Below are 25402 nucleotides of genomic sequence, written 5' to 3'. Positions count from 1 at the left end.
ATGACATGCAGGCAGTTTTCTGTTTAGGTTGTAACAACAGCAAAGGACCTCAATTACAGACACCCATCTACAAACAAAAACATTTTCTCACAGAATTCATTATAACGTAGCATACTGAGTCAATTCAGAGCTAAAACAGCAACAATGTCCAGTGGTTAGTATACTTTGAAAAACATGATTATGTATTATGCAAGCCAGTGCATAAACACCTCATACTACAGCCCATGAAGTCTTTGAAGTATTTGTATTGCATTATGTTATTTTCTCCATCCAAAACCTTTCACTATGTGTGTGTAACATGTTCTGTAACAGTGACTGTGTCAGCACACTCAAACCTTCAGATATGAATCATTGTCTTTGCCTACAACAGAACTATAACCCTCCAAACATTACTACTTTTGCATAACTGATAATCCAAAGGGTGTGACACACCAGACCAGAGTGGTGTCACAGGGTCCGTTCTCACTGGGATCAATGCAGGGTTCTTACTGGGGCAGCCAACATTAACCGGATTTCCTCAGCACTAACAGGAGCAGTATTCATGGTGCCACCATTATTGATACAAAATCATTCTCAGTCATAACTGATGATCAGCTTTTTGGTCCTTTTGTTGCACCATCTAGTGGAAAATAGAGGTATGTTTTGGACAAATTATAGTAGTAATAATAATAATAATAACATTTTTCGACATGCTATACACATCTTTTATCTAGATTTGCCATGTTCACTATGGCTTTTACCAACACACTATAATATCATATGAGTTTTCCATTATTTTTTCAAAATACTATAGTATCATCTTTTCAACATGCTGTACCATTATGTTTTTCATATTCAAAATAATATGTGTCTTATGACTTTTTATCCTTGATATTTCAAAAATACTATTCAACTTACTTGTTCAACATGTTAAAAATGAGTTGCTTTATATAAAAAGAAAAGAATATACTGGTATACATGTATAGACTTTTTCCTTGATATTTCCAACATGATTCTTTTTGGCATACTATATTATGACTTTTTAATGATATTTATAATATACTATAACTACTATCATTTTGTTCCCCTTTTTTGACATTCTATACTATGACTCTTTCTGATATAGTATTCTATGACTTTATGATATTTGAGAAAAAATATTCTGCCATTTTTCAACATACTATACTATAATTTTATACATTATTTTTGACAAACTATACAATGGATATTTTTCATATGTATCAATATATTATGCCAAGACATTTTAATTACATATTATGATCTTTTTCATTATACTATACCATCACATTTCTGATACAAAAAAACAACATTACCTTTTTTCATAATATACATTTTCTAAACTATACTAGGACCTTTTCCTTTTATATTTTCAACTTACTTTACTATGCTCTTTTGAAACATTTTTTTCAGCAAACTATACTGTGACCTTTGCATCGGAGCATACCATGACGTTTTCCATATTTTAACAAAAACTTAACCATGACTTTTTCCTTGATATTTTCAGCATACTGTTATGTTGTTAAGATTGTAAGCTTAATTTTGATTAATTGTAGACGGAATATCTACTTACATAAAGACATAAAAGAAAAAGTGTGGTTTAGGAGCGCCTCTTAGTGGTCAATAGTTGGCTTGACTAAACGATTTATACGTTCATCCCAGTATAAATAAATGAAACTTATTTGTCATAAAACAAACAGGTTAACTGTTTGTTTTGTGACAAATAGGTGAAAAGGTATACCATCACTTTTGACCAGTGTTTTAAACATCAATCTGCATTGTACGGTGGTGTATTGCTATCACACTAAAAAAAAAAATAAGGCTCAGTATCAAGTAATTACGTGAAAGTATAATTATCATGAAATAACATGATACTTATCTTGTTTAAACGTGAAAAAGATCTTGTTATAACAAGAAACTTTCACGTAATTACTTGATACTGAGCCTTATTTTTTTTTTAGTGTGATAGCAATACACCACCGTAGCATTGTACCATGCAAAGACATCAAAAATAACTTAAACTAAATCAATAGACAGATGTATACCATAGACCTGTGTACTTGACCCAAAATAACACCTATTGTTTTCAGATTCTAATCACACCTGAATCTGAACAAACAATAGTTAGAAAAAGCAGTGCACATGAAGTACGGTTTATACAACACTGTACAGAAGAAAAAGACAAACAGAGTTGAGGTTTTTATATCAATGTATTAATGTTTTATTCTAATTACAATAAACAGAATATATCAGTCCCTTATTTGTACAAAAATACCTGAAAAGGTTACAATTAAAATGTATAAGCCATTCAACTATTTACAGAATTAAGCAAAGCACATTTCGAATACAGGAGCTCTCTCTGAAAAAACGAGATAAGTTACTGTTTTCTTTTTTTGCATTCCCTGAAATACATAATAGTTTATATTTTCATATATATATTTTAACTTTACTCATTTGTACAGCCACGGATCTTGCAATGTGACAACATAATGAAAATGCATGAGTCAAGATGATAATTGATTAATCCACTTTTGCAGGATTGGGGCTAATTCACTTCCAAATCCAAAAATAATCTGAAAACATAAGCAGTTTTCTCAATTACCATCCACCAGAATCATTCAGGGGGCGTTTTCTCTGTGTTTGAGTTGAATTTTTCAATGACATATTAATATTGCTATGTTTTTGAGTGTGAACCATCCCCTCTGAATGCTAGCTTTGTCTGTCTTTTGGTCCACATGTCAGATCTAGTTTGTGCAGAAGAGAGAAGTTATCAGAGGCACCATTGTTGTGTTACCTGGCAACCAGAACTGATTTTGCCCTTCTCTAATAGGAATTGTATTTATATTTTTAAGTATATATTTTTCCGGATTAAATCCATCAGATAACATTACAATTTTGCCGATTTAATTCGAAATATGAGGATTTGATGAAGTGGTCACATGTGATAACTGAGGTTAAATAGGTAACATTGTTAGAGATAGGGTTTTAATCAGCTCAGGTAACCGGGCCATTATTTTAGGCTTAAACAATAAAACAAACAACACTGTCAACTGTACTTTTTATATAGCACTGAGTTTACTCCATTTTCTGCAGGGATATTGATCAAGTTTTCACAACTAGCAGAATGGTGGTGCACTGAGAGTTTAAGAAAACTAAAATATTTATGAATCGGTCATCATCATGTACATACCAGTCCAAGAGAGCTGATGGACCAGTAGTTTTTACCACGCTCCAAGTCAACCCTGAGCAACCCAGCTACATTCATTTCTGTTAAGTATAAAAACGTGGAGGTGTTCACTAATTGAAGTTACTTCCCATCTGTGGATATACAAATACTCACTCAACCCTCACAGGTTGACATCTGCTACCATTCACGTCATTCAGGAAAAATAATAAAATATTGAACTTTGAGGACAATTGGGCTGAATTGAATCTCGGATAGTCAGATTGGAATTTAGAAAGATGACTTTCAGCAACTACATAATTATGTATGTATTGTTATGTTGTCCAGATTCTTTAAAAATATAAACAAATCAAACATCAGTGACATTATATCTACACAAAAAACTCAAAATCCACATTCATGCAAATGATATAAAACCTATCTGCCAAATTAAGATTCCTTATTCTGCTGAAAGAAGGTCGGTGCTCTGGTGAGTGTTTTGATATATCGGTATGGAATAATCCACGTCCTGTTCATTGCAGTTTTAAGGGGATTAAAGTAGTGACTATGCCTTACTGCGTCCATATGTGTGCAGGGATTGCTGTTATGCATTTCTTTAATTATATCTCATCTAATTAGAAAGTTATGGGCTTTGTTTCTAAATCTACATTTCTACAAATCTTTTTTCAAGGCAAGGTGTTTAAACAGTAGATTATGAGAATGTTGCTTGACCGAGTTTCCCAAAACATGTGTGACTACTTTAAATCATTACTATTTTTCTAGTTTAGGTCACCACAATAAAGTGACGATGAGAGCACTTGAGGCTTTTGAACACAAGGGGGTTAAAATGTTAACAGAAGATATTTCAAAGGTCTGTGAGAAATGACAAAGCAGGAACAAAACTATTGATAATGCTTTGGGAAACTCGGTTTTGTTTAAAAATATCACAACATTCCACCTGACATCTACTGGAATGATGTTAAAACTATGGTGTGCTTTAAAACATCACTTCATAACAAGTATTTATGATGGCAAAATAGTTTTTGAATAAACAAAAACAAAAAACAATAGATGCTATCTCATTACAATAATAACAATTATTCTGTATATCACACTGGTCAATCATCTCATGGTAATGACAATAGAAAAACAGTACAGAACAGCGCAGAGAAAAAAAGAAATCGAAAAATTTCAAGTAATCAGTCACATCGAGATAAATAAATACATTTTGCTGCAAGAATACTTAAAAAAAATGATTGAGTCATTGCATCTTAGATAAATATGGTGACCATGCACAGAGTTAATATGGTGAGGCTATCTGCATCACAGAGGACCAACATACCTTGAGATAACCTGCAGGTAAATAAATCATGGCTGTTGATTTTGCATTACAGGTAAGAACAAATGGATATCTGATGGTCTGCTGGCTGGTGGCCAAACCACAGCTGACACCAAAGCTTTGACTACATACAACTTAAAATGTGAGTTTCTAGAGATTTCCCAGATTGTGATGGCAAAAGTGTGTGGCACAACTATAAAACACAGTCTATTTTCTCCTGTCACCCTCAACCTAACTCCGTAAGAGTTTTGCCAATCAAAAACACGTCATGTAGAGGTCAATATTCAGTGTACCTTCACGACATGCTGATGAAAGTGTGATGACACCAAGTTAGACAGGCTGAGAAAAGAAAGAGATGGATATGGAGAGGCAGATATCTTTTCTGTAAGCTTCTCTGATTATATTTTTTTGCCAAACCGGTAGCTTACTTTTCTTAAACATTCTGCCTGAATTCAAGAGGCGGTGTGCAGTGGGCAAGAGGCTTATATGTGATGTGTCAGTACACACAGGTACTTCCAGGCAGACCAAGGCCGCATTATATGTAATGTAATGAATAGAGCCTACACTTAACCAAGTTTCTAGCCACATGTATATCTAACTGTATCTCACAGGAGGTACATTGGTGGGACAACAATGAAATGAGGACAGGACAGAACAGAACTGATGTAATTATTTTGTTTCCTTGAAAAATACCTGAAGGAAATGCTAGTGGTTATTCTCCCCTGTGCAGGAGAATTGAATCAAATGTTGATACTCTCACCTTGCCTTTGCCTGCAGTGAACTACTGCACATGGGTACACGTACACTTTTCCTCCAAATAAATACCTGAATCCCTTCCCCACTTTCCAAGCAACAGATCTGTTTACATGGTTCTAAACATCCTCTAGCTTTATTACTTGTTATTTCTCCCTGACACCCTCCCGTAAATGTTTTTCTATTTTTATGGAAGTTACAATCGGACATACTTTAGGGAAATGGAGCATGCAATAGAATGACCCTATTGTAGCATGCGCATAATGAAGCGTTGCAAATATCCAGAATGCAAAATGGGGACTTTAAAAAAATATACTATTAGAGACACTATTGATAGCAATACAAAACAATGAATGCATCAATAACAAAAGAAACCCTGTGTGCTGAGAGATGAGCATTTCTGTGAGGGCTGACAATGCAGGTCCACAGATTTTTTCTAAGCGAGAATCCAGCTAGCTTGATTTTGACAAATTCTCTCTCCCCAAAAGCGACACTCTTCTGGTGATTCTAAATATCGTCCATTTTGACATGTCCTTACAAGTCTATGACACTAGAGGGCGCTGGCACCTTCTCACAGTTAAGACAGCTGAGAAGTCATGCAGCATCAAAGGCAACTCCCAGTTCCAGAGTGCAAAACTAAAGAGAAATCAACTCTCCATCAACAGTTTATTTTTTGAGGACGTTTGATGAAGACTTGAACGAGATAACAGTTTGTTCTCGGAGAGCAGAGAGTAGTCCTGCTGATTGTCCAGTTGAAAGGAAACACAGTCTACGCTTGAGCTGTGAGATAAAACATTGAGGTTCACTGTGTGTCCAAGCTTATTGATGACTATGGGTAGCAAGATTGTAGAACATTTTGCAACAGCACTGACACAAAGGGCAGTGTTCATTTCCTTTATCTGTTCTCTCCTCGAGCGAGGAACCTTGTGAGCAATTTGTCAGTCCGACTCCTCCAACATTTATGCAAAAGGATTCCAACGGTTCAGCAGTCTTCGACTCACGCCAAAATAAAATGACCACGGAACATCAGTAAATTCACCAGCTTCTTGTGGAGATAAAAAACAGAACACAAACAGGAAGCTATCTTGTTGTTTTGTTTGTTTTAGGCAGAGTCAAGTCAAGTCATGGGGTCAGGTGATCTGAAGATGTCATAAGGCCACAAAGGTGCACGGGTGTTTGAGTTTACAAGGCAGCACTCCTCTGTTGAGCTGGTAGAACTCCACCAGCTGAATCAGGTCGGTGAATTTGGTGGAGCCGTCGTCAAGGCTGAAGAAGATTTGGCCATCCTCTTCACACTGCCGGAGTCATGGGGAAAGCAGGGACACAACGCAGAAACAGAAAAGAAAATATAAGTCTTTTTAAAAGGACTATAACAATGCTTTTACGTTTTCGGACTTGTAAGCAATAAATCAAGTATTACAATATTACTTAAAGTGATATTTTTATATTGATTTCCTACATTGTAGATGCTGGATTTGAGCAACATTTTTAATTCAAGTTATAAAAAATATAGTGAATGGGCTAACAGATGCAAGACTATTATCTATAGAACTTTTAACATAAATCATTTTGATCAACCATCAAGGTCAATGTTGCCTTTATTTTAAATTGACATGTCTCAAGCGATTTATTGATACTTCAAAAGTTCTCAAAATAACATACATTCACTATTCAATTACCACTATTTAATTAAAAGAAAAAGGAAATCAAAAACTAGGCAATGCATACCGGTAGTATCTGAAATGTTTGATTTTCTGGTGATGGCACAACGTGAGCACAAACGCCTTGGGATTACTCTGACTGACTCTTAGCAGGAACAACCTGTGAAACAAGACAAAGGAAGACACTGTGAAAAAGATATCCACTGACTTTATTTAAAGTCAGGAAAAATATAAATAAAAAACTTATCAGTATGGTTCTTTTTCTCCAGACTCAGTTAATAGGGAAAGCAAATGTGTAAAATGTGTTTCAGCTCCAGATCCCTTACCCATCGACTTGTCCCTGCTGGTGGATAATGCGATGCGATTCTTCTCTGGTTATCCTGCCGTGGAACCACAGCTGAGCTATGTGGATGACTGCAGAGAATAATGGAAAACATATATTTAAAATACCTCTTAAATACTCTTTAACAGACAGAAAATGTGTGAAAGAACAAGATCAAGAACTTTGTAAATGCTTTTGTGTTTACCTGAGCTTAGTGAGGAGTGGTGCAGAGGACTGTGGGATCCTAATACGTTCATTCGTTGACTCCTCTTCTGAGAGAGATGCCACAAATAGACAAAACAACTGGGATAAGTTCATGATCTGCTGGCTTATTCTACTGCAGCTTTTTCAATGCATGATGGCGGGGTTTCACAATTCTTAAAGAAGGGCTAATTCAACAGTGGATTATATCATATCCATTTAAATCAATTTTCCCATATATGTTACACTTCTTACATTTTATAAAAATTAAAACATCTTTTGAAGACAAAAAAATCAACACCTACAACCAGAGGGAAACTAGCCCTGTATGAATAGATAAGCAAAAATAAATAGTCATCTGTAGTGACCTATAAAAGGTTGGCTTCACATTATTAACAGACGCTGTGTCTCACCCTCCATGCATGTCCCTCCTCCATGGCAGCGCTCTGAGCTTCTACAGGGTTGTCAATCACCCTGCCTATCCTCCCTGAGAAGTCCATTGCCACAAGGGAGTTTTCCGATACACTCCGCTAGGGGGAGACAGAGTTCAACAGTCAAATGTTGGAATACGAAGGCCGGAAGGCAAGTGCAGGTATGTACAACTGCAAACAAAGGCAGAGCAATAAAGAGAGGGGGGGTACAGGTTTTCGGTACATGTAAAGGTAAATGCCCTTTTTCTTAAACTTGTCAGACAAATATCAACAGCTGTTCCTAGTGCATGCATATCAATAGCATTCACACACAAATAGTATTTTGCTTATTTAGTTCGTAAAATTAAAGTTGATCAGTAAACTTACCACAGGGGCTGAGAAGTGTGAAAGTAATGTTTTCCTTTGTTGGGGAATCTTGTAATTCTGGTACAGCAGAATTCCATACTGTAAAGCAAAGGAAGAAGCTTGTTAAGCAACATTATAGAAACTCCTAATGAGTGTGGGGTGGACCTCATCAAACACATTGTTATATAAGAAAGTTATTATGGTGTTACCTTAAAGAGCCGGAAGGCCATCATCCAACACGTCCTGCCCTGTTCATCCTCCGCACACAGCATCCTCAACTCCTTCAGCTCCCCTCGACATTTATTGGGCTGTGAATAAACATTTGTTGGAATGAGAACATGGATACTTCATGATATACACTACCAGCACCCCAACAATAATACAAATGCAATAACATCACAATGTAAATATAAATATACAGTTTCATTAACAGTTATTATATGTACACCATTCTTATAAGAAACACATACCAATCATTCCTCACCTCATAACATTTCATTGGAAATCAGCTTTATGTCACTCACCTTGATACAGAAGCCGTAGTCTGACGGTGCACCGTGCTGCTTTTTGCCTGTGGTGACAGTGAAGATGTTACTGTCTTCAAGGTCTGCTAGAAACTGTAGATGTCTGGGCTCCTGGAGACAGAAATAATGAAAGTCGTGAGATGACAGACAGACACAGACATGAGCAGAGACCTCCATTAACAAAACGGTTGAATTAGAAGGTGATAACATTTCGTCTGGACATTAACGATGTTGAAACTATAACATTTAAATTATACAGCTTTCGATTATTTTATGATAAATGAAGACTGTAGTTACAAAGTTAAGTTTGAGTTTTTGTTACCTTTGAGATTCCTTTTGTAGAGCAGTAGAGTCCCGAGCGCCGCAGGAATATGTAAACTTTCTTCCAGGATTTTCTTCCCACCTCCTTCACATACAGATACCCCTGGATCTCTGGACAGCTGCTGGTCGCTAGGAAGTTCTGAGGGAGGAAAGGAAGGGAGTAATGAATTAGCACATGCATCTACAGTATAGACATATTTGGAAAATATCGTTGTACTATAATATATTTTGGAAGAAAGCTGAATCAATGTGTTTTTCTTGACATGGAAAAAAATGTACTTATTATTGAACAAACAAATTCAGCTAAACATCAATCCATCCCTAGACAGCTATACCCATAAAAGTGACAAATAAAGACAAGGAACAACAGAGATCAGATAGGATAAATTACGACATATACATATATAATACAATTAATAAAAGGAGATGCGAGATTTGAGGCCTGGTGTAAATACAACAGGTCAGTCTGGTTGGACTATTTATTCTCTCTATAATGTCCTCCATCAAGGGCCCTCAGCCTCCGGAGGGCAATGTTAGATCACATCTGAAGCATATAAGCTCTATGTCCCGGTCACACACTCAGATACTATAAGCTGAAGCGCACACCATCTGTAGAGGCATCACAGATGGGAGGCACTTGCTTTTTGTCAAAGAACAGTGTCATCTGGGCGCCTTGCATCGGTGCAAAACTGACAGATGAATGCTTACACAAATCGGTAGCAACCACTATGAGGCAAGACATTTTGCTGTTGTCTGAACAATTTTAAGGGTGTAGAGTCTTGAAGAGGGCTGAGGAAGGCAGACAGGATGTTGTAATTGGCTTGTGTGTATACATACACAAACTTAGTATATAGATAATTCATCTATACTTTAAGCAGCACAAATTCATATTTTCAATTTTAAATACTGAAGACAACATTATGCATTGTTATTCTAATATTGTTATGCAAAATGCATTCGTGTAGAGATACAGCACATGCATTACATCAACATAAAGTGCATTCCGATTGGATGTGTAAGTTGTCGAGTAGGTGTATGAAATAGTTTGAATTGTGGTTTCTATTTTTCCCCAAAATATCACACCATGAAGTGGCAGGTTAGGCTATTAGAGGTGATTTGGAATCTGTGGCTTGTGGCTTGAAGGCAAACTGCTCCAGAGGACTCTGTATTTAAAGCACATGTTCCCCAGTGTTTTGGAAACACCCCGCAGTGGGCCTCATGCATGAGCAAGTTCTGAGTTTTTTGGAGCACACGCTCACACGCGACGTTCATTCAAAACCGCTTTCTGTTTGAGGCTCTACTGCTTGCTACTTCGCTTTGACATGTGTTTCTTGCATAAATGGCAAATATTGCAAACACCTGGTTGAGCTCGGTCAGAAGCCCTCTTGGTTTGGACAGCACTCTAATTGAGTGCAAAGATCTTGTGTTTAGAATAAGTCAAACACTGGGGATTCCTGCACAACTCAGGCTCACCGCATTCCCCATTCATTTATTGACTCCTCTATGTAGAGCATAACGCATGTATGATCAGCAGGGGAGTTAAAAGCTTTCTGTGAGTGGCAAGGATGAAGGGATGGATTCCACTTGTGGTTCTGTCTATGACAGCTCCATTACTTGATACAGGAGAGCCAGACTGCACGTAAACCCTCCTTCCATTAAGAACAAAGCCTGAGAATCTTTTTGTCTGGTCTCCTCCCAGACTTTTCTTCATCTCTTTTGTGAAAGCAGTGGACGGCTCATGAGTGCTCTGTGATAAGAAGCATTAAGACACACAGGTGTGAATTTGTGCTGTGCAAACATACGGTAGGTACACGAGGGAACTGTATGTTCTATTTCTGACTGCCTAATTCCATCCATCGCAAGTGTGAGGCCTGCGGTGCGTGTGCCGAGACAGTCATGTGTCAACAGCGGATCAACGGTAGTTATTACTGCAGGCTCTGACGAGACACCCTGTCTAAGGGTCAGAGGTGAGGTATGTCAGCTTGATTGTACAGTATGCAGTGGGTGCTGACTCGGAGGTAAAGTAAGCTTTGTGCGTGTCAGGAGGAGGAGAGAGACTTAGAGAGGGACCGAGAGGGAAACGTGTGTGTGCACTGCTCATACCTGGAGGAGCTGAGACGGTGGAATCGTACGGTTGGTTTCCTGGCACCATGCAACCATTTGCTCAGGGAAAAATGTCTGGGGGAAGAAGAAAGACGAGAGAGACGGAGACAGAGAGAGGGAGAATATTAGTGACTGTGACAATAAATATGGGTTAATTATTAGGTAGGAATTTGTGAGGGGGAAGAAAACATTGCACAAATCTCATTAGTACGGTCAGCTGTCATAATATTTCACAGGATCACAATCCTAGAGAAGCACTCCAAGAAAATGTCTTTCATTTCTTAGGCCACTCTTTAGAGCAAATTACAACTTGAATCGTTACAAAATGAAAAAAAGGCAAAGACACAGTCCACGAGTAGCTGTGGCTGTAATTCTTTTTATTTTATGACAACACTGAAAGAGACACAACATGATAAGAAATGTTTAAAAATAAGGAATTTACCAGGGGGTTTCTGAAGAATTCATATTTGGCATAGTTCTTCCTGAAGAGGAATCTACTGTCACTATTCATAGAGGCCTGGATCTGAACCACCAGCTCATGGTCTTCTAGACAGCGCTCTGAGGTGACAGGCAGAGAGAGGAACGACAACAAGCAAGGAGGTTAGCATTTATTATTCCATACAATATCCTGTAACTATTACGAAATAGTCAAACTAATTATAAAATGAACATTAATATAACAATATTCTGTAGACTTGAAGATTAATATTTTTCTGAATAAGCTACACAAGCGCCGTGGGAAATATATTTGAAGATTTTATGATTAAAGAAACAAAAAGTCAAGAAACACACGGAAATGAAACGGAAAGACTTTAACACCATCTATGGATATGCCTGCTTCCACCATGATAAGATTGGCCATTAATCAATTAATCAGAATTTGATGGAAAGCGCAATATTTTAAAAGTGTGTCGAAATACCATTACAAAAAAAGTATGGTTGTGCTGCAGAGGTGTCCCAGCCTATAAAAGCAAAGACCTAACAAAACACCATCACGTTTTTAAAATAGATTTTTCAAAATAGATACAAATATCTAACCCTAATAATCAACCACAATGGTACTAAATGCTCTAAACGTATCATTTGACCAGCAGTTTGATAGGATATTTAGAAATGCAGGCTGGGTTCAATGGTATCTACTCATCACATGAGTTGTGACTGAGGATCAGCTTTTCTCTTTCAAATTGAGCAAAAGAGGCTGTGATTCACCTAAAAGTGTGTCCTTGTATGGACGTGCTCAGAGGTCCTGCTGATTTATATTCTATGACTGCCGATGCTTCGACGACCGGTCATGACTCACTCAATTCCAACAGCCTTACAAGTCTTCTCTGACACGTCTATAATAAAATACATCCTTCCTTTCCCCAGTAGATCTAATTAAAATGCTTCAGCTTAACTAACTGCTGCAATACCAATGTTTGCTCTGATATCGCTTTTCTGATGCGGAATAGAGAACTTCAGAAAGTCTGACCGTACAGCTCTCATCATTATCTCATTTCATGTTTTGCCTCTCTTCCCTCTCCGTCACAATCTCTTTGACACTGTCACGACTCTTCTCTTTCTCTCCGATTCATCTTGTCGCCTGTCTGATGAGTCACTTGTGTTCGTGACAGTGACTCACCCTGGCAACACTACCTCACTGTCCCAGAGTTGTTAACCTTTTTGGGGTTGACAAGTGGAGGTCAGTGTTGCTTATCTCAAAGGGCCATTTCATCCCATTCAGCAGCGCAGAAGCAAGTGGGCAGCAATGTACGGGAATAGGCTTCTCTATTCAAACACGCTATTGTTCGGGTCTCTCTGAAACTTCTATTCTCGTCTACCACCCGACCACATGTGCACACATGAAGGATCACATAACATGTATGTGCAGTGCAGACGTACAGTCTGTGCACACACGTATGAACACGTACATACACAAGCAGTACTTTCACAAACTGCAGAACCATACAAATGTTTTTGAGAAGGTACAACATATCAGCAGATACAGTTTGATTTCAAGTATGATTGAAACAATTCATTTCATTTACGACAACTGTTATTTCTTAGGTGGCTCCATGAACATACTGTACAGTATACACACCAGTAGAAGAAAAACATCAGTACTACACAAATAACTAATTCAACCACAATGCAACAATCAAAGTTAAAGTTATTTGTATTATGAGAGTTTCAACTAAGCCAGGTCATTGGTTGAAATATGTAAGGATTGTAAAGAATATGCCATACAATGCACAGCGGGGTAACACATACAGTTAAATAGAATTCAACATTTACAACAACACTACAAACTGTGTAATGAGCAATTTAAAAAAAAGTTTTGATCATTTTGTTGTGGACACAAACTCAACGCAAATGGATAACCTTTTGAAATTGAATAGTCAGCACAGTGTTGCTTTATCACATCCCATTTTCTGAAACTCCTGAACATAAAATATGGCAGGATTACGGTTGCAGAGCAGGTGCGCCGGAATAGAAGAAGGGCTATAATAGAATGAAGTTACTCTGAGCCAAGAGTGATGTCATTTACAACAAGCCCAGTGGTGTTTGGCAGCATCCTTTTGGCAGCATTGATGAGAAATGTAATCAGATCATGATGGATGGTGAAATATTAGGCGAGAGTGTTAGGACCTGCACTTTGAATAATGCAAATTTATTTTCAAAGAGTTTCCTCACAGGACAGCACATCAGGCAAGCAAACTCTGTTAGTTGTGACAGCAGAATTTTACTTTTTTTCCACCGTGTCTCTTCCTGCAGTATGTACACTACCAGGAAAACTAAATAAAACTACACCCCCTCCTCTCCCACATCTGTTAAACTGTAAAGACATGAGCACAGGCTCAACTTGTCTTCCATAAGTGCTTTATAATCGCCCTCTCCTCAGGGGGAGGTTGGGTTTTCTAACGTTCAGCTGACCACAGCTTTTCAAACGTAGTGTTATACTGCCAAGTCTAACACAAAATCAGCCCAATAGAAACACTCTTCCGTGGTAATATAGCAACACATAAAAAGATGCTCTACTCTCGGGTTGATCAAGGGTTTCTAAGACTACTTTTCCTTGCAAATTGGTACAAGGATCCCAAACTCAGTGAGCGACCTCCACTTTCTCAAATCCTGAATCCATGAAGAATCTACTGCCACATTCTACCTCATGCTAAAGTCAGGCCAACTCAAATGCAACAAAAAAATCTGTAAAATCAAATGTGATGTTCTGCATAGAATACTGTTCCTCATTCCTGAGTATCATGACTTTGACCTTATAATGCTGCATTAATCATGAGGTCTGTGTCTGATGCACTGAGGGCTTCTATTTTAAGGGGAGTGGTGTTGGTGGTAATGCTGCTCTTGCTCTAAAGAAACTTTAAAGTGAAACATGGCCTTTTAAACTCTCCATCAATCTTTTCCATCACCTCTCTGCAGTGTCATTTATAGAACTGGATCGATAGCATTACACCAACTCTGACACAGAGAGGCAAAAGCCAGCCAAGGTTTGGTTACTTTGTTCATCAGTTGCATGGTTTTATCTGTAATGAATGTCATGATGCATCACATTACTACCTTCTCTACCTTTAGCTTCTCATATGCTGGATTCATCTTTTTCCCTTCATCCCAATTCAAGCACAATAACATATTCAATCATCTTCTGCACGATAATTACTCCAAAAAAGTAGTTCTACTGTTCATCTATCAAGCTATCAGTCTCTAGTTAAGGCTCCAGGGCTGTTACATTTATCAATTGCAGTGCTTGTTTCTAAGGAAGGCTTTCTCGACGTACAGAAATGCTGCTCTTGCAATAACTTTGGAAACTGATCTTAAATTAACATAATTGTTTATTATGCTTCAAGCATATTATAAACTAGACCCAGAAACTGGATCAGCAACTCTCAACTCAGGCAGTTTGCACATTACTTTCTCTTTTCTCAACTAAAATGTTCTCCTAAATATTAAGTCAGAAAATCGTCCGTGCAACTTTCTGCTCTGCACAGGCAGATTTTATGTTTAACCTACATTTTTAATGATAAGCAGCTTAATATTTGTCTAACCCTAACACTAACCCACAAGAAACAGTTTCCCTGCCTCGTATGTATCATACTGCACTGCTACATTAACCTTTTACACATCCACTGTGTTAGACGTGATTAGATCACTGGACATTATGGCTCTGTGTTTGCATTTTCTGTAAAGCATGTGCATCTACTCATGCTTGAAAACATGCCTGCGTGAGAATATGCGCCTGTCTACCAAAGTATGCAAAAATGCATTCATGCATACATTTATGTGAATGCACCTGTGTAAGTCAGTGATTGTATTGCAAGTCTCAGCCCACCCAAAATCCATGATTTTCTGTGCGGGTTTGTGACAGTTTGTCGATGTTCTTTGTGTGTGCGAATTTGTGTGTTTGTGTGTGTATTTGAGCCAGCAGGGCTCTGCCCCTTACCTAGTCCTAGCAGCGGGTGGTGCTCAACAAGTGCCCAACTGTTGTCGTCCACACAATGGCTTTTATAAACCAGGAGCTGGCACAGGTCCCTGGCTGTCATGTCTGCTGGGATCTCCACCACTTTACCCATGCCGTCTTCACTGAAGATCTTCACAATCTAGGAGGAGAAAATATAATTTGAGTCGACTTATATTAAGAGGGATCATTCTAATGAAGTTTGGTAAACTAGAGACAGAAGTGTTTCAAAAAAGAAATCCTAAAAAAAGGACATAAATGCTGTCAAACCAGTTATAAGGGTGTCCTTGATGTAATGAAAATGAAGCCAAAGATTAATAGACTGTTACAGCTGGCGAGGATAAATTTAGCATGAGATGGTTTGAATTTACATTTTTATGGTAACCCCAGAAGGAACTTACGATAAAGTCATTTAACACAAACCATTTTTTGAACACTCGGCCTAATAGGTGGGTGAAGCCAGTAATTTTCTTCAAACACTAGCACAGTATTTATCATATCGCGTCCCATACAATATAGAATCCACAGGCCTGTAATTATAGCACACAATAGAAAAGAACAGACATTCAAAACTATGTAGCAATTGTAGTGTTAGAAATCACAGACAAGCAGTTGTTGGTGTAATATAGAAGCAAATAAACTGCAGTTCATAACAAGCATCTGCCCTTGTGAACACAAAGAGGGGCAGTCTACACCAAATGGATACTGTACTGTAGCTTAAGAGGAAGTTAGCATGGTGTTTCTAATTATAGCTTACTGAAAAAGTGTTTCTTTCTTCTAAATTTGTGGACACAGGAAATACACTCATTTTTATTTAAGATTACATTAATAATACTGACTCAAATACATACTCAGATACATAATAAGCTACTACTGGCCAGTACACTGATAAACTGTGTAGCAACAGTGCATCAGGCTCTGAGTAGGTTACATTCTAAGATCTCAAGAGACATCCATTTACATCCAGATATATTATTTTATTTACTGGGAGCCTTGACTTGTTAGAGAACAACAAAACATCAAGGAATTGTATTTCCCATCCCAAATTACCATTAGTAAATAGTTGTTGCTTTCTGAAAGGTAACCACACAATCCCATGTCCCACAGGCAACACAAACAGCCTCCCTAACCTGAAGAGAAATCCAGCCTTGTTAGCCTACACAGGAATCCAGCTTACTAAGCCTACGCATGTCATGTATGCACACTACTTCCCACATAATATATGACAATACAAAGAAATTCTGTTCCTTTGGAGGGCAAAGAAGAAGCCTGTAGCATCACAGTGTGTATGAACCAGGCCTGAAGGGCCTAACATGTCCAAAATGTTGTAGAAGAAAGACAGAAGAGCCACAATCATTCAAAACCGCTGTCCTTTTTGACGCCTTATTTAAACTGCTGTGCACACATCTCAAAAAGGAGAAATTGTCTTCAGCCTTTAAGATATTTACACATTCCATGTCTCGCCCCTGGTTAATCATAGCAGTACTTCAAAGAGAAACGGAAAAAGAGAAGGAGGCAAGGAAAGGCAGAGACACACAGGGAGAGATAAGAGACAAGAAGAGAGCGGTCTTACCTCGGCCCGCAATAGGCAGCAGTCCGGGGAACACGAAGGCATTTTTGGAGTGAGCCTGGCTCCCCACACACACACATACACACACACATATACACACTAAGACAAAAAGCGTTCAGTGGTGTAGCTCTGTATCCTCCAGAGATACAGATTTGAGTGGCGCCAGTTGACAGTTGTGCTACCTGTCAAATAGGCTGCAGACAGTCAGTCCTTAAGTCTTTGTAGGCCGCCGGCTCTGTCTCAAAAAAATAACAACTGTCTGTGTGACCTAAAGCTGCAGCTCACAGGACAGACACACAGAGACAGTCAGTGATCGGATGGCAGCAGGTACAGTACAGTGCTTCCAGAGCCGGCTGAGTCTGACAACTATCTTTCTTTCTCTTCCTCCCTCCCTCCGTCCGTCCGTCTGTCCCTCCCTCCCTCTCCCTCTCTCTCTCTCCCCCTCACAAAGGGTTACAGCCTCAGCCACGGGCTCCGAGGCACACTGAATCAAACCACACGCTCACCAACCAATCATAAGGCTGCAGCAGGCTGATGTAATCATTCCCACACAGACCTAGGCACACACACACACACACACACACACACACACACACACACACACACACACACACACACACACACACACACACACACACACACACACACACACACACACACACACACACACACACACACACACACACACACACACACACACACACACACACACACACACACACACACACACAGGCACAGCCAACTTTTTCAGACCTCTTGCAAGATTCTCTGCTTCAATTTCTTTGCCGTGCTCTGAGCGAGAGTTTTCATTTGAGAAGGGTGCGGGGCAGTGAGGAGGAGGTGGAGCAGGAAAAGGAAGAAAGGACAATTAAGGAGTAGAAAGGTTTCTCTTTGTCGCCCTTCTTGTCTCCAAAATGTTCAGAAGTTTTCAAGTGAGGGCTTGTTGGCTTATAGTTGTTTTTTTTTCTTCTTCTTCCATGCTTCTCTTATCCTCTCCCTCCCTTCCTCCCTCCCTGTGGCTTAACTTTGAACTCCCCAGTCTGATCTCCCTGCCTCTTACAGCAGTAACAAGACTCATTACAGAGCAAATGAAATGAAACAAACCTGGAGCAGCACTTGAGCACTCAGACCTTCTACTCCTCCCCTGGTGGCATGCTTCATGCCAACATTCTTTCTCACTAAAGAACAAAAATCCTGGAGACTTTTGCACACACATGCACACAGCCCCCCCCCCCAGCTTTCCTTTTAACTCCGATATTTAATACGGCATCAGACAGACAAAAGCCTTGACACACCCCGTCTGGGAGAGGCGAGAACAGCTTTACTCAACTTTGAAGCAACTTTTTCTTGGTTTTCCTACTTTTTTTTTCAGAAGAAGGAAGAGTATTTGTGCATGTGTGGGTGAGGTGTAATCCAGGAATCAGCACAGTTCCACAGAAGGAAGGAGGAAATAGTGGTAAAAGAGATACTTCTTCATTTACTATAGCAGAAAGTTTGGGGAGGGAGGAAGGAAGGGAAAGGGGGAGTTTGTGGCTGGGGGAGGGGGGAAAAAAAGAGAAAAGTTTGTGTGTGTGTAAGTGCACATGCACACAGTCACGTATGAGGGTGTGTGTATGGGTTAGGGAGAAACAGGCAGCCGAGAAAAAGTGAAGGGAAAAGAGTGGGAAGCAGCAGCAAGAGGGAAAGAGAAAGACTGTCTGGTGACACACTGCAGCAGAATGTGTAGTGTGAATGCTTCCTACTGTTAACTACAGATCTGGCCTGCACAGCTGTCTGTCTCTCCCACCTACCCCCCTCCTGCCACTACACTCACACAGACACACACCCACGTGTACGTCACAGTTAGTCAGCCGGAGGGGAAAGCCCAAGGAAGGATGCACACATCACACATGCTGCGATACAGGTTTTCGAAGTTGTTCAATAGGGATGACCTCAACTTTTTTGACACAGAATTGAAATTGTCAGAAGGTTTTGGAGATCTTTTGATGATTGATGACAATAGGATTAACAATTTACGTTTTGAAATAGTTATTTTGGGACATCGTCATGTTTTCCATTGACAGATATTAATCAAACAACTTTTTATGACCTGTCCTGGTTTTATTATGACAGGTTTCTATTCAACAAAATGACTGCAGGATTATCATAATCCAGAGGTGAGGTCAAAAGTTTGTTTTACCAAAACTATTGTGGTATATCCAAAGTTAAGTTCAAGGCCCTTTAGCTCCAGGTGTTTTTTAACTCATGACCAAGACATTTTTAACTAGATGTAATGCCATAGTTAGTAGTAATTGTCAAAATAACCATTTTGCCGGGCAACATGTGGCAGCAGCAGAACTTCTAGCATAAAGGGTTCAGTTTGGCAGGGTTTGCAAGTTGCCTGCCAGTGAGGGATCGTCATCCTGTCACTGGAATGGCAGCTATTACTTGTTAGTCAGATTGACACTGCAAACAGAAGTGATCATGGAAATAAAATGTACCTTAAGTCACATGACGCCCTTGCAGTAAAGTGCAGGGAGGATTGACTATTCAATATTTGAAAAAACTGAAAAATAATTGTAACAAATACAAAATCATAGAAGATAAATATAAATATGGAAATCCCCGCCATTCCTAAGCAAAGTCCTGTTTCATTCTATGGATAAGTAGAGACTTACAATTTCACACAATTGTCAAATGGTATCCCCAATCAGAGGTAAGGGTTTGTGTACAAAGGACATACAGTACATTAAGAATAACATGCTGCAAGTTATGAACAAACCTATTGTAAGTATGGTGATCAGAAACACAAAGAGGCTGAGCTAGTCCAGATGCACATCAGGACAGAGTGTAGGAAGCCGAAAGGAAAAACAGTAAAAAAAAGTAGCATCTGCCAGGAGCAGCATGAATCATCAGAAAAGTATCTCCTTGTGACATTATTAGAAACACCTCAGCTGTGACAGATGATACTGATCAACTCAGAGTGTACATGACTTGGATAAGGGCAATGACCAAATGTAGATGGATTTGGATGAGAAGTGATTCTTAGCTGAGGAAGTGTTATCTTGCTGTGTGGGAAATCATTAGATTGCCTTGTGAGAGGAAGGAATTAGAAAGCAGACGGAGATGAGAGCAGAGTGACACATTTTAACTGGCCTACTCTAATTCTTAGTCTTCTACTTAAAGGCAAAGGACAGTTTTGTTAGGAGGCGCATAAAGTAGGATCATATATTTTAAAAGAGAGAAGAAAGAAAGAAGAAACGAAAGAAAGAAGTAAAAAAAATGTTGCACACAAATGAGTAAGTAGTAGTTTTACTTTATACGTTTTATAACGGTTCACACATTAGACAAGAGAACAGGTCAGTTCAATAAAGAAAAGTAGTTGTAATAATAATAGAAATAAAGAAAGTCTTTATCTCCAATGTGCTGAAGTATGTCCTCATTTAGATGTAGGCACAGAGAAGAACAGCCTCTCAACCTCTCTGATGACTCAGGTCTGATAACTGCCCTGTGATGTAATCCCCCAGGGAGAGACTGCGAGCCTCAGGCAACACACACACACACACACACACACACACACACACACACACACACACACACACACACACACACACACACACACACACACACACACACACACACACACACACACACACACACACACACACACACACACACACACACACACACACACACAGCAAAGACAGGAACAGGCACACGCAGACAAAGAAAAAGTAAACACATCTGTATGAGAACGTGCTTTGTGCGAATTCAAGTATGTAACTAAGTGTGTGTGTGTGTGTGCACAACCAGCAACACACACACAACCATCTTTTTGAGAATTGGCTGCTGGTCTAAAAATAGGTCCATTGGTATTACGTACACATTGCAAACCGTTACATCAGATAGGAGTTACTGTGGCAGATCACAGTTCTAAAAGACTATTAGCCATTTGGTATATACAGTAGAAGCCTGCGCACACATCAGGACACATTTCATGCAGGCAATGTTTTGAAACCGGTAAAAACAACCAGAATAACAGGAGGAAAGTCAGTGATCAAGCATAAGCAAGAACAATCTTTCACAAAATATGCATATGTAAATTCTAACCTGTTGTCAACACCACCTTAAATATCGTAGCAACAAGGATAATATTTCCACCCACTAGGTAATATTATTAACATGCACTGGGATGTTCTTGTTCTTAGTTTAGCCTTCAGGCTGTGTACAATTATGGCCTACCCTCAACTGAACCACAGCCCTCAAATGAACCTTAACCATTTATAACCTCAACATCGGATTAAAATGCTTGTTGGTAGCAGCATGCTCAATAGCATACTGAAATTATATTGATTGTTCCCTGGAGAAAGACTTGAATGAATGAGCAGAAATCAGGATACATTTTTACTTTTATTTTTCCAATACAGAGAAAGATGAGTTATGAAACATTACATTGTTGATAACTATAAAAGAAACAGGTCAGAATGAAATTCAAGCTATCAATTCACTGGAAAATATAAATAAATCTATACATTTCTTCATTTCAAACATTCTAGTTTTCATTTCCACCTAATTTTATTTTTTTGAATGATGCTACATGTCTTTCTGAATAGAAAATGACAATGGGCTTGCTTTTTGGAGGTCATCAGTCTTGCCTAGACAACCCGCTCAACTGTCAACATTTAGATATATCTGCTCCGTCTACGTCTGACTAAATCCCTATTGGTGTTGCCTAAAAAGAACTGTAGCCATTGAAAAGCTGGTTTGGCTCACACGACCCACCCCTGCTTCATATTCCCATTAACAAGTACTTTCTATAAAGCCCATCAGACTGTAATGTGGTGCTGTGTGTGGTCTCGGCCGCCCTTGGAAACTGACGTCCGGATGATGAGATGGAGACACAAAAACCTGAATTGGCCTCGGACTATTGGCCGTCCCCACTCAGCGCCTGTAGTCAGCAGTGGTGGGAGGCACTAGCCAAGAAAACTCTGCTGACTCATGAGGAAGAGACGGTGAACTGTCCCTTGTCATCCAATTACCGTGTCAAATTAAGTCCCAAGACATAGAGGCCTATCTGGGCTCAGCGAAGCAAAAGAAGGCAGAAAGGGATTTAGTAGGCAGGGGACAGAGGGGGGGGGGTTGGTCAGAAAGGAAGGGAGGGATGGTATAGAAATAGAGAGAGAGAGAGAGAGAGAGAGAGTGGTGTATGGAGAGAAGTATAGGAGGGAAAGACTCCCAGAGCACACTGACAATACAAAGTCATGTATGGTGGCAGACTGCCATCACTGCCACTGTGTAGCCATGCATCAAACCATACGCTGCATATTGGGGAGATAGTTATCCCACAGAGCTGCTCAGTCTGTAAATAATGGAGTCTTAACAACGACTCAGGGTTTTAAGACTTATCGAAGATTCAAAGTTATTTGAGCTGAGCAAGTTCAAATTCAATTAGAAATGCAGATCAGGACATTTTAAGACAGACTTTCGGAAAAGCCAGAACAAAAAATGTATGTGTATATTAGGTGTTTTTATGATAGACGTGAGGTTAAATGTGTGGTTTGGTTATACATAGTGGTTGCATTGCAAAGTGTGCTTCTTTGAAAATAAAAGGTTTTCGCACTCAAACCAAGATAAAAAGATCTGTACAAAATTAGGTTGCACCGCCAAACTTCGCAGACAGCTATTTCTGTTTCAGTCATAAGTCCATAATCGAAGAATTGTGGATCAAGCTACTTTTCTCATCTTCCATTTCCTACTTTGCGTAGAACAAACACGGCAAGTCCATTGCTAAGTCATCCCTAAACAGTTGCCCTGTTATCCTTCTTACTTGTTCATGATTCATTTGAAATTCAAATTATCACCAGTTGGTTCAAATGTAAAACCTATCCTTGTTATTTAAATGTGCACATGCACAGCGTTTTTATGACACACACTTCTCAAAGTCCCTCTAGACAGGGTTACGATGATACAAGAACAATCTCTTCCCCATTTATTGAGACTACCTGCTGAGAAACATCCCGCATGGAGTCAAATATTTTACCAACAGGAGTAAAAGTGGGGGCGGATGCTTAATTGTGTACTAGGGCCGATTGCCAGGAAACCCCAGGCGGCAAATGTCCTTTCAGACCACTGCTGATTTGGAGCCATTGTCCAATTACAGCAGGGGGGCAGAAGGATGGGGCAGGGGAAATGTGATTGGGCAAACAAAGGAGGAAATCAGTGGCATGATTTTGGCAATATACTGGAAATAGTCCACTTGTTGGCAAGTTGACCAAAACTACATGATAGATTGTATTGCTCAAATGTACATTTTATTTAAAACTGTCAGATTGCAGCAAAATATCAATGTACACAAAAGTAATAATTATGTGATAATAAATACAGTATAACCACTATAACCGCTATTCATTCAATGACATTAATATTAAAGGTAAAACAAATAATATGAAGAGGAACACACATATTTATGAAGTGGAAAACATCTACAGGTCCTTAAAGGACTTCTAGCATTACAGTCAACTACAAACAATCATTTCTCATTCAAAGGAAAACAGTATGTGCCTCAGATCTGTACAAAGTGTCCCAAACAACACAGAGTTTTCTCTTGAGATGCCAAGATCACAGCGCCACAGTTGTGTCTGTCTCTCTTGCCCCCTTTCTTTCCTCTAAAACAAATCCCATTATCTGAGCTCTTTGTATCAGGTCTCCAAATTCCTCTGAATTTCAATATCAGAACTTTGAAGACTAAATGTCAAAGCTAAATCTGTAACATCATTACTGTATATTTTTCTTCCTTTTGTGTTTGCTCTGTTATTTAGGCTTCAAATAAAAAAGACAGTAAATACCAAAGTATTATATTATTTAAATTAATTTAGGTATGAAGAAAAACCTGTTAAAGCCGGGAAATAGATTATTTCTTCTCTCATTTGTCTCTGACGTATTACTGTGAGCTTTCTCTTGATATAATATCAACACAAAAGCACTATCCAAGTTACAAAAGGAGAAACATTTTAACAGTTGAGCAGATCATATATTTTGCTGTGTTTTGTCCTGGTACATGGAAATATTTCTTTATTAGCAGCTTTTAAATTTGTCATTCTCTATTCTTCTTTTTTCCTCTTTCTTCCCATCTTTTCGGAGCAGCAGCTTCAGAAATCTGAGCTGTCCTACTTTCCTGAGAGAGAGGGGGATAGAGAGAGGGATATGCAGTCTCCATGACCTACATGAGTCCAGCAGCTTTGTTCAGCTTTGGCCAGATGAAATGGCTACAGGCAGCAACACATTGCTCTCTTTGTGAAACACATGGGCACACATCAACCTAAACGCATGCGTATACACCTATATCCAATATTCACGCACATATTGGTGGGCACACTCACAAGCTTGTGCTCGAAAAGGGGCCACCAATGTGTGAGCAAAGTTTGTCAGGCTTACAGTATCTAATGTGCAAAAGAGTTTTAAAATCAATATTCTGTTCATTCATTGTCAGTGGTTTGCTCAGGGTAGCTAAATGCAAAAGCACACACACCTGATACTCTGAGCATCTCAAATATACAGACAGAGACGGAGGAGAGAGCTTACACCATCACGGATCCCCATTAGCTGCAGGAGTAATGGGATCCTGCTCTATTAGCCGGGTGAAAGTTGGGGCTTCTAATCTTACACTGCTTCCCTTCTGGGACACACAGTGAGGGATGGACCATTAAAGGTGCATCATGGCCTGTATCTGGGTGGTCCATTCAGGTTCCTATGGAACACATTTATTTAGCTGAATTCAATACAGAAATGAATTAAGTAGGATATTAATAATTAACCACTATTCAAAGCTGGTACTTTCATACCATTACCTCATTGAACAATTTAAAAGGCTCTGAAAAGGATTCCCTCATCCATCTATCACTAATACATGAGCTATGATGACATCATTTGATGCTGGGTTAAAAACAACCTGATGTACGTTGATATCTAGAGGCTTCCTGTATTTATTTATTGATAGGCTTTCATTATTTAGACTACTTTGGGACTATACCTGCTCATGCTTTGTATCCCTTGAACTTTAAGATGATAATACTCTGAATCAAGAATGGCTTTTTTCAAGTAGGCACAAATGTGCAGTTAGAGATCATGAGTTGTATTTAGTTAAGTCGCAATGTGTGCTTTACACAGACACAGTGCCTGACATGGCCATGGGTTTTCAATTACTTATTTCACTGCAATCAAATACTTTATATCTATATCTTTAT

General features: G+C 39.0%; 1 protein-coding gene across 1 annotated transcript in view; it reads right to left on the bottom strand.

The window, feature by feature from the left end:
- Positions 1 to 2188: 2188 nt before the first annotated feature.
- grb10b (growth factor receptor-bound protein 10b) overlaps positions 2189 to 25402 on the bottom strand; it is a 60210-nt gene continuing 36996 nt past the window's right edge. Inside the window, 13 exon segments of the mRNA XM_063878868.1 lie at positions 2189 to 6547; positions 6981 to 6991; positions 6994 to 7073; positions 7240 to 7327; positions 7441 to 7507; positions 7850 to 7966; positions 8234 to 8311; positions 8422 to 8520; positions 8737 to 8847; positions 9059 to 9196; positions 11161 to 11235; positions 11603 to 11718; positions 15596 to 15752. Coding sequence (XP_063734938.1) covers positions 6401 to 6547; positions 6981 to 6991; positions 6994 to 7073; positions 7240 to 7327; positions 7441 to 7507; positions 7850 to 7966; positions 8234 to 8311; positions 8422 to 8520; positions 8737 to 8847; positions 9059 to 9196; positions 11161 to 11235; positions 11603 to 11718; positions 15596 to 15752 — 1284 coding nt within the window. The 3' untranslated portion in view covers positions 2189 to 6400.

The sequence above is a fragment of the Eleginops maclovinus genome, chromosome 3 (genome assembly GCF_036324505.1).
Source record: "Eleginops maclovinus isolate JMC-PN-2008 ecotype Puerto Natales chromosome 3, JC_Emac_rtc_rv5, whole genome shotgun sequence".
NCBI lineage: Eukaryota > Metazoa > Chordata > Actinopteri > Perciformes > Eleginopidae > Eleginops > Eleginops maclovinus.
This window is presented reverse-complemented; position numbering and strand designations above follow the sequence as displayed.